The 9,826-nt window shown below is 50.5% G+C and overlaps 1 protein-coding gene across 1 annotated transcript in view; it reads right to left on the reverse strand.

The window, feature by feature from the left end:
• Positions 1-566: 566 nt before the first annotated feature.
• The window catches only part of DUSP15 (dual specificity phosphatase 15), a 16,619-nt gene continuing 7,359 nt past the window's right edge, over positions 567-9,826 (reverse strand). The window contains exons 3-7 of the mRNA XM_007934716.1: positions 9,213-9,295; positions 6,672-6,721; positions 5,625-5,699; positions 2,176-2,347; positions 567-839 (exon numbers count right to left, since the gene is read on the reverse strand). Coding sequence (XP_007932907.1) covers positions 567-839; positions 2,176-2,347; positions 5,625-5,699; positions 6,672-6,721; positions 9,213-9,295 — 653 coding nt within the window. The remainder of the gene's footprint in view (positions 840-2,175; positions 2,348-5,624; positions 5,700-6,671; positions 6,722-9,212; positions 9,296-9,826) is intronic.

A 9,826-nucleotide genomic window follows, 5' to 3' on the forward strand; every position in this document is an offset into this window, starting at 1 on the left:
GTAACCTAAAGGTTGGCCGTTTCAAACCATCCAGAGGCACCGCTGAAGAAAGGCCTGGTGATCTGCTGCTGTAAAGATTACGGCCAAGAAAACTCCACGGAGCTGTTCAGCCTTGGGTGTTTAGGCTTGTTGGGCCCTCAGGAACACATACTCTCTCCCATTCTGCCGCCTCCTGGCACCAGGCAGTCTGGTAACTCAGACCCTGAGTAACTCGAGGGGTTCAGTCAGGCATCTTTTGTATCTCTTTAATATCCTCCAGGCCCAGTGGGCCTCCCTGTTCCCACTACCACACTCCATCTCTGCCTTTAAGGGTCTAGGCCCGGGTGCCCCCTCCCCCAGCCCGAGGACTAAGGCACCAGGTGGCTGCAGCAGGCCGGCCAGACAAAGAAACATACAGAAGGACAAACACTGCGACCAGACAAGCAGGAGGGGAGGGGTGGGGCGGGGCTCAGGCCCTTTTGGGGCTCCCACAGGCTCTGGGCTCGTCCTGGAGCCAAGGGGAGGTCCACATAGACCCCAAAGGGGACCAGTCGGGAGGAACAGAGGAGCCATGCGGGGTGGGCTCCTCACTTGCCCCCCTTGCGGGACAGACACCTCGGGAGGCAAGAGAAAGTCTGCTTGACACGTGCCAGCAGCGGCAGCGGCCGGTGGGTTTCCCGGGGAGTCCGAGGCACCAGGCGCTGTAGTGTTCCCTCGGAGGTCCCGGAAGGCGGTGTGGTGGAGGCGGCCGAGGTGGTGGAGCCCTGACGGCAGCGCTTGCACAGCGGCAGCAGCGCGCGCATCTCCTCCTCGTCCCGGAACGGGCTCTCTCCAAAGCGCTCCTCCAGCAGCCGGCGCAGCTGGGGTGGGGGATGCGGTGGGGCGTGAGTCAATGCCGTGCTCCAGGAAGGGTCAAGGCAGCCGGCCCCAGCCTGGACCCCCTCGCCAAGCGGGCTAAGGAAATCTGGGCAGCCCACCCCCACTCCTGCACAGCAATTTCTCTCAAGCTCCGCGCCTGTCCCAGCTTCCCACACCCCGCTAAGCTCCTCCCCTTCCTCAGCATCCTCCCAGCGCCAAAGAGTTTCCACCTCCTCCCGGAATTCCTCTTCATCTCTCAGAACTCCTATCCCCTCAGAGACTCTATCTTCCGGATCTGCTAAAGGGACCCCTACCTACACTGTGGTGACCACATTAACCCCTTCTCTCCCTCCCCTGTGTTCACATGCACTGGCCTTAACAACTCTATCCACAGGCTTGTTCCTGCTAGTAGTAGTTTCTTCCGATGAAGCCAGGCAGATAGGCCTTTCGGAACCAGACTGCCACCTGCTGAGCAGTGCACGCTGCTTCCTGGCTTTCTCTCTCCTGTCTCATTCCTTGTGCCCTGGGAAGCCTCTGTTCTTGACATTTATTTGCAGGAGCTGTGGTGGTGTGGTGCCTAAGGCATGTGACTGCTAACCAGAAGGTTGGCGGTTCAAACCCAATAGCCACTCGACGGAAGGAAGATTGGGCAATCTAGTTCCCTAAAGCTTTACCACCTCTGAAGCCCAAAGGGGGTCGCTATGAATTGACTCAACGTCAGTTGAGTTTGGTTTGGTTTCTATCTGCCCAGATAGGGAAGGAATGGCTTTGGCTGCATCAAGGACCTGGACTGGGCACAGGAGTGGTGGGGCATAGATTGTTGTTGTTGTTATGTGCCATCGAGTCGGACCCGACTCATAGCGACCCCGCCTTAGGTTTCCGAGGCGGTATCACTACGGAAGTAGATTACCCAACCTTCCTTCCAAGGAGTGGCTGGTGGGTTTGAACCGCCAGCCTTCTGGTTAGCAGTCAAGTGCCTTAGGCACTACGCTACCAGAGTTCTCAGGACACAGATAAGACAGTTCTTGGCAAGGGAGGCAAATGCTCAAATGCCTCGGGGATCATATAAGCAAAGCAGGCAGTGGGGAGTGCTGGGACCTGGTCAAACTGCAGGGTCCACAGTCTTGCATAAAGGCATTCAAAATTTTAATAATAATAATAAAACCCACTGGCTGTCCAAACAAAATACCCCTGGGGGCTGGATTAGCTCTAAGGCCAAGTTTTCAAATCCAGGTCTGCCAGGTCTGAGGCACAGAATCAGTTCTTTCCAATTGGTGCTCAGCTCAAGTGGGAAGAGGTGCCAGGGTCTCCCACCCCGAGCCCAGCCCTAGCCCCTACCTTCCGGGAATTGCCCCAGCCAAACTCCTCCAGCTGCTGCTTGAAGCCTGGGTTGGGGTTGGCGATGGGCCGATTGGCCTTGATGGCTTCAAGCACATCACGCCAGCCTAGCCCTGTCACAGTCATCACATATGCCGTCACAATGGTAGTGCTGCGGGAGATGCCTGCAAAACTGAGACCCCCCGCGCCCAGGCTTCAGGTGAGCCCCAATCTCCTCCATGCCCCACCCCCAGGCACCCCACTGCCCCCTCAGCTGTCCTGCTCTTGCCCTTCTGGAGCTCCAACCATGAGGAACCTGTCTGAATCTCTCTTCCCACCCCCAGGCCATTGTCCATGCACTCCCTCTGACCTGAATATTCCCCCTGGTGCTCTCCCACAAGAACAGCCTACGTTGTCAGTGAAGGCAAACATGGGTATACGGGTGGATAGATGGGTGGTCAGGCTGAACTATTAGGTATGTCTATGTAGCTGGGAGTGTACCCAAAACCATGTATAGGGTTGGCAGGCAATGGTCCTATAAGTGTATTTGTATGATCTGTAAGAATTCCCAGGTGTACAGTAGAGCTGACAAGGGACAAGGTTGTAGTCACTTCTTGGTCACAGCCAGCTACCCAGAAGGACCAAGTAGTTGAACCTGTGGGCTCGGGACCACAGTCACAGGGGACATCAAGCTCAAGTGGCATAACATACTACACAAAACATTGTTCCACCTCTTACTTTGGCGAGTAGCCCCTGGGATCTTAAAAGCTTGTAAGCAGCCATCGAGATGCAATGATGGGTCTCTCCTTGTCCAGAGCAAAGAAGAATGAAGAAAACCAAAGATTCATGGAAACAATTAGTCCTGGCAACTGGTACACCATGCGATCCGCAGCCTATATGACTATGAGACCAGAAGAACTAGATGCTGCCTGCCTACCACTGTCAACCTCTTGGAAGGGGATCTATGTAGGAGATTCTGGAAAGAGTGGGAGAACAATGTGGAACAAAAGTCAAAATCATTTGGAAAAAAAAAGGGGGACCAGGTTTGCTGGTCTAATAGAGCCTGGTGGAACCACTGAGACTATGGCCCCTAGCTGCCCATCAGGTCTGGAATTGAACCCATTCCTGTGGTTACCAGCCAAACAAAAGACAGGCATCTGAGTTGAACATTTACCTGAGGTAGACACACTCCTTGGAGAGAACAATCATGGGAGAAGGAAGAGCTGTTTATACACAGGGAGACAGCTCATGGGGTAGGGGTGCACAGAGGGATAGACACAGGGAAGAGGTAACTATCGGGAGGAAGTGGGAGAGGAGCTGTTGCATTGAGTTAAATTGTAGTCAATGTCATGAGACAAAGTGTATGTGAACTGCTGTATGGAAAGTGAATTTGCTCTGTAAATTTTCATCCAAATAAAAAAAAAATAAAGAACAGCCTAGGGGAACATCACTTCATTCATTCATTCAACAAACATTTCTTGATCATTTGTTGTTTTTCAGGGGGAGTTATCTAGACATGGCCTCTGTCCTGCTGGAGTTTACAGTATGGTGGGGGAGATGGATGCTAACCAGAGAAGCAATTTTAGGCAGGGATCAGTGCTTGCAAGGGAGTTCAGGAGGCTAGGAGAGCCTATAGGAAGGAGTATTAAATCTAGTTGGGGGAATATAGGGAGGATTCAGAAAGGGATTTTCAAGAAGGCATTATAATATCAAACTGAGCCCTGAAGGATGGGTAAGAGTTAGTCAAGAATGTCCTAACAGTGTGTGCAAAGGTCCTGAGGTGGGAGCATGATAGATTTGAAGCACAGGGAGGCCAGTGAAGCTGGAGTGAGAATAGAGGGGAAAAGCCTGAGAGAGAAGGCTGGAGAGGTTGAGAGGGGTCAGACCAGATAGGGCCCTGTGGGCTGTGGTGTGGAGTTTAGATTTTATCCTGAGTGGGATGGAGAGCCATGGAAGGGCTTGGAGCCAAAAGACATCATGAGTTGCTGCCACAGAGGGAGGCCAAGGACCCTCTGCCCCATCTAGCCCTTGAGGACAGCACTTATCACCGAACATGGAGCTGGCTTCATGGCTGGGGCTCTGGTAGAACCAGCTCCAGCCTGGTACAGGATAGATGCTAAGTGAGATGTTAGAGAATGAATGATCCTTTCCCCACACTTATTCAATCTGTATCCTGAGCAAATAATCTGAGAAGCTGGACTATATGAAGAAGCACGTGACATCAGGATTGGAGGAAGACTCATTAACTACCTGCAATATGCAGATGGCACAACCTTACTTGCTGAAAATGAAGAGGACTTAAAGCACTTACTGATGAAGATCAAAGACTCCAGCCTTCAGTATGGATTACACCTCAACATAAAGAAAACTAAAATCCTCACAATTGAACCAAGAAGCAACATCATAAATGGAGAAATGACTGACGTTTTCAAGGATCTCATTTTACTTGGATCCACAATCAATGTCTATGGAAGCAGCAGTCAAGAAATCAAATGACATGCAAATCTGCTGCCAAAGACCTCTTGGAAGTGTTTAAGAGCCAAGATGTCACTTTGAAGACTAAGGTGCACCTGACCTAAGCCATAGTATTTACAGTAGCATGTGAAAGCTGGACAATGAATAAGGAAGACCGCAGAAGAACTGATGCATTTGAATTGTGTTGGCGAAGAATATCGAGTATCACCATGGACTGCCAGAAGAACAAACAAATCTGTCCTAGAAGAAACACAGCCACAAATCTGTCCCAGAAGAAGTGCAGCCAGAATGCTCCTTAGAAGTGAGAATGGCTAGACTTCATCTCTTGTACTTTGGTCATGTTGTCAGAAGGGACCAGTCCCTGGAGAAGGGTATCATGCTTGGTAAAGCAGAGGGTCAGTAAAAAGGGGAAGACCCTCAACGAGATGGACTGACACAGTGGCTGCAATGATGGGCTCAAGCACAGCAAAGATTGTGAGGACGGTGCACGACTGGGCAGTGTTTCATTCTTTTGTATGTGGGGTCGCTCTGAGTTGGAACTGACTCGATGACATCTAACAACCACCACCACCTCAACAACAGCCGGGAAGACTCAGGGTTCTGTCTCCCAGCCTAGGGCTCCCCGCTGCCCTGCACTCTCAGACCCGGAGGAGAACAGGGGAGAGCCAGAATTACTGGAGAGTGCTGGTCTACCTGCATGACCTCACCTATTCCTCCCAACAGCCCTGTGAATGCAACATTCCTTTCTCCATTTTACAGATGAAGAGACTGAGTCTCAGGGAGGAACAACCAAACCACTTGGTCATGGCCACACAGCTGGTAAGAAGCAGAAAGCCTGGTTGGCCTGTACCAGGAGAAGGGCGGACTATGAAGCATTGTGACAGGCAGGAGATCTCTTCCAGCCTCTACCTTCCCGGCAGGATGAGTGTGTTTGGGATGGAGGGCAGCCAGTTCTTCTCCCCTCAATCCCTCCCCCAACTCCCCCCTGAACTCACCAGTGCACTAGGCAGTTCCCCCCATTGAGGCGGCAACAGTGGATGAAGTTGATACATTCCTTGAAGTGCTTTTTGCTAAAGAAAAAAACAATAGGGTAGGGAGCCCTGGGGGACAGAACTCCTGGGAGTTGTCCCCCTCCCCACGCACAGGATGACAGGGGACAAAGAGCCTGGGGTCCTTAGGTCAGCCGGCATGTACAGTGAATAGTGAACAGGGGTCAGAAGTACAGTGTGAAGTAGAGGTGTGTGTGTGAAGGAATGATTCCAGATGGTGAAAGGCCAGTAATGGCAAATCCTGCCATACAGGGAGCAGCAGCCCAAACCACCTCTCCAGGGTGTGTGGTGGATCCTATCCATATTCACAGAATGTTTATCTTGGCCTTTCAAGGGAATGGGTGGGAGGAGACACAGAGTCCTACTTCTCTGGGGTCTGCCATCAAAGCAACTGGGAACAATGACAATGACTGGGAGCAAGATTCTCAAGGGGCAGGAGTGGACTCTGTGTGTGTCTGGGCCCACCCCAGACTGGGAGGTACAGGATGCTGCTAATAGCACTAACAAAAACCCTACCTCCTGAGCCTTTATTCCATACCAGACCCTGTCTTGGATCCTCTTCTCATTGAAAGCCCCCTTGAAGCTGATCTCACCAGAAGAGGCTCAGAGAGGGGAAATGATTTGTCCAGAGTCTAACAGAAAGTAAATAGTAAAGCCGAGCTAGGAACCAGACATCTTAACTCTTGAGGTCAGGGACAGGCTGGGCCTGACCTTTTCAGATCTATTGGCGCATCTGATCCCAAGAGGGAGGATACCTTCTCTATTTCATAGCTGAGAAGACTGAAGCCTGAGGAGGTTAAGAGTCTTGGCCAGGGGCACACAACAAGGGTGTGGGTGACTCAAACCTGAGTCTGTCTAGGTGGCCACCCAGGCTGGGTCTCCAGGACGGACTGATGGTCTGAGTCCTCTCTGGTCTCTGAGACCACCTCACTCCACACCATCCCTCCAACCACCACCACAGGAGACAGCTATCTCTCCATCCAAGGAACTTACATGGGAACTTCTGGGGTGTCAGCCACTGGGATACGAAGGTAGGTGATATCCTACAAGTAGAAAACACACTCAGGCAGTGGGGGGGTGGGGGCATCTCCTTGCCCATACCTCCCCTCACCCCATGCCTTAGCCTGATTAAGCTGCCCAAGCACCCTGTGACCCCAGGCCAGTTCTCACCCCTATCTGGGTCTCTGTTGTTCTGTCTGTCCAAAGAGAGTAGATGCCATCTCTGAGGGCCCCCCAGTCTTGACTGTCTCTGATTCCAGAACCTTCTGAGCAGATGCCAAATATCCTAACCCTGTAAGTGACTTGGGCACAAGGACTTGATAAAAAGGACCCCGAAGCCCTTGACCTAATGTCTGGGAAAGGGCTACTTAGAGTGAGTCCCCCCAAATGGGACCAAAATCTCACACACAGAGCAAAGCAGAGTTGATTATCTTGCAACAGAAAAAAGAAAAAGATATGAAATAATCTTGTATTTTATGAACTGTGGTTAAAAATCATGTGCTAATCATTAGAATGATTAGAATGGGAGCTCTGGTAGCATAGTGGCTAAGACACTTGCCTGCTAACCAGACGGCTGGCGGTTCAAACCCACCAGCCACTCCTCGGAAGGAAGGTTGGGCAATCCTACTTCTGTAGTGATACTGCCTCGGAAACCCAAGGAGGGGTCGCTATGAGTCAGGGCCGACTCGACAGCACATAACAACAACAACAACAATCATTAGAATAATCAAGGAATGAACCAAGTGTTTGTAATTTTCCCTGCAAAATTGCTACATCCCTTGCTTCACATTTACCCTTCATAAAAGATCATACAGTTCATTTTTGCTCACATGTTCCAAGGACCTCGCTGCTTTGCTCAATGACTTCCCTTATCTTTTGATATTCAAATGCCTCTTTTCAGGTGCCTAGCCCATCCCTGGCCAGGTCCTCCTTTGTCAATGACTTTGTGTGAGATTCCAGCCATTCTCCAACTCACTGTCCTCAAGGTCACTGCAATCCTGCATCTTTTGCAAGGTTTGCAGTTTCACTTGGCAATGCACTTGGCCTTGAGTTTGCACAGCATTCTCAAGGCCTGACTGGTAAATTCACCAATGGGTGGGGAGGGAGTAAAGCTTGTGAGAAGAGGGGAGGGCTGCTGGAACAGGGGCTCATTTTGTAAGCAGTCATTTCATTAGTAAATATATTCACGACTTAACAACCTTGTCTATGCAATCTAGTGACTGTATATTCCAAATCCTATAAAACAAGGCTGTCCTACAAAGCACAATCAGACTCGACTGGCCTGGAAATTGCATCTCTGGATGAAACTGACAATCAGAGATCATTAGAGGTTGCTCTTGGAAATCACCAATCCTTACCACAAGGACATAGGACACAGGGAAACAGACCCAGAGAGGGGAAGGGCCCTGCCCAGGGTCACACAGCACGTTTGTGGCACAGCCTGGTCTCCGTCTCAGATCTCCAGAGCCCTTTGCAGGCCACTGTTCTTTCCCTTCCATGGACAGAGTGAATGACATAGACCCAAACAGACTAAGAGGAAGGGGCTCTATAAGAATAGTATTAACCTTATCATTATATCAGCTGTATTTATTTAGCAGCTACTATATGGTGTGAGCTCTGGTGGCGTAGTGCCTAAGGCATCTGACTGCTAACCAGAAGCCTGGCGGTTCAAAACCACCAGCCACTTCTCAAAAGGAAAGTTGGGCAATCTACTTCTGTAGTAATACTGCCTAGGAAACCCAAGGAGGGGTCACTATGAGTCGTATCCGACTCAATGGCAGTGTGTTTGATGGCTGTCATTTTCAATCACTTTCTCAACAACTCAGCAAGGTAGGTTCTATTATAAAATCCCCATTTTAGAGACCAGGCAACTGAGGCTCAGAGAGGTACAGTCCCATGCCCAGGGTCACAGTAGGAATAGTGATAATGACGTGAACTTCGTTGGTTCTTTTGACTGCAGCACGTATAGTCTGGATTTACTTCTTTCCTCCTTTGGGTCATAACACCCACTGACCCTCCCTTGTCTCAGAACCAATTCCTCTGAACCATGCTTTACTGGCACAAAGTATCTTCGCTGCCCCTGAAGACAGCTTAAAGCCTCACAACAGCCTCCTAGGGCAGACAGGGCTAAGGAGACAGAAGCCCAGAGAGGTGAAGTTTCAGCCCAAGGTCACACAGCAAAAACACACAGCCCAGACTTATCTATCTGGAATCATCCATCTGGTTGAGTTATGGGAAACCCACATGGGGGCCTTTTCAAGGTTCAATGTGAAGCCTCTGGGCCTGTGTTCACATCTTGGCTCCTTCACTTTCTGGATGTGCAACCTTAGGGGAGTTAGTTTACCCCTCTGGGCCGCAGGTGACAAGGGGTGGTAATGCAAAAAAGACCAATGGTGAAGACCAAATACATTTGTTTGGGTCAATACACCAGTACAAGGCTTGGCACACAACTGGTGCTTGTAAATGGATACTATGGGGTGTGCATCCCCCCACCTGTCTGCAACCTTGGGGTGGGGTGGGGGGGGTAAGGAATACCTGCAGCAGAGGCTGGGGTGACTCGTGGATGGAGATGATGTGTGTGATCTTATTCCTGCCCAGCTGATCCGGGTCTTTGGCATCTGAAAGAAACAAGGTGCTGGAGCCAATCTGGCAGGAGTGACTTATTTGTTGCTGATGGCCAAGAGAGCTAGGCAGCTGGGCTCTCTCCCTGTCCTCCCACTCCACCTTGGCCCACCCTCCCTCCTCACTTCCTGCTCCCAGCATGACAGTCCTGCCACTCCCCAAGGCCTGTCTTGAATCTGGGGCACCCCTAAGTCACGGCCCTGCGCCCTGTGTCTCTCAACTCCACCCATGCTGCTCTTTCCATCCAAAACACCCTTCCCTGGCAGCTCTCTGACCCAGCAATTCTACTTCCAGGAATCTCAGCTACAGAAGTATTTGCTCACACATAGAGGGCTGTGTATAAAGGATGGATTTTTTTTCCTGCAATACAGCTCCTCCAGGACAGTAAACACACCAGAAATCGTTCAAAATGGTCAACAATCTATATGTCCATCAAAAAGGGAAGGAAAGGTTTATATATAGAAGAAAACTCTCTTTATTGGTTACCAGAGATGGGGGAAAAAAAAAAAATATATATATATATATAT

This window comes from Orycteropus afer, unplaced genomic scaffold (assembly GCF_000298275.1).
Source record: "Orycteropus afer afer isolate SDZICR_OR568_19922 unplaced genomic scaffold, OryAfe1.0 scaffold00020, whole genome shotgun sequence".
NCBI classification, from domain to species: Eukaryota; Metazoa; Chordata; class Mammalia; order Tubulidentata; family Orycteropodidae; genus Orycteropus; species Orycteropus afer.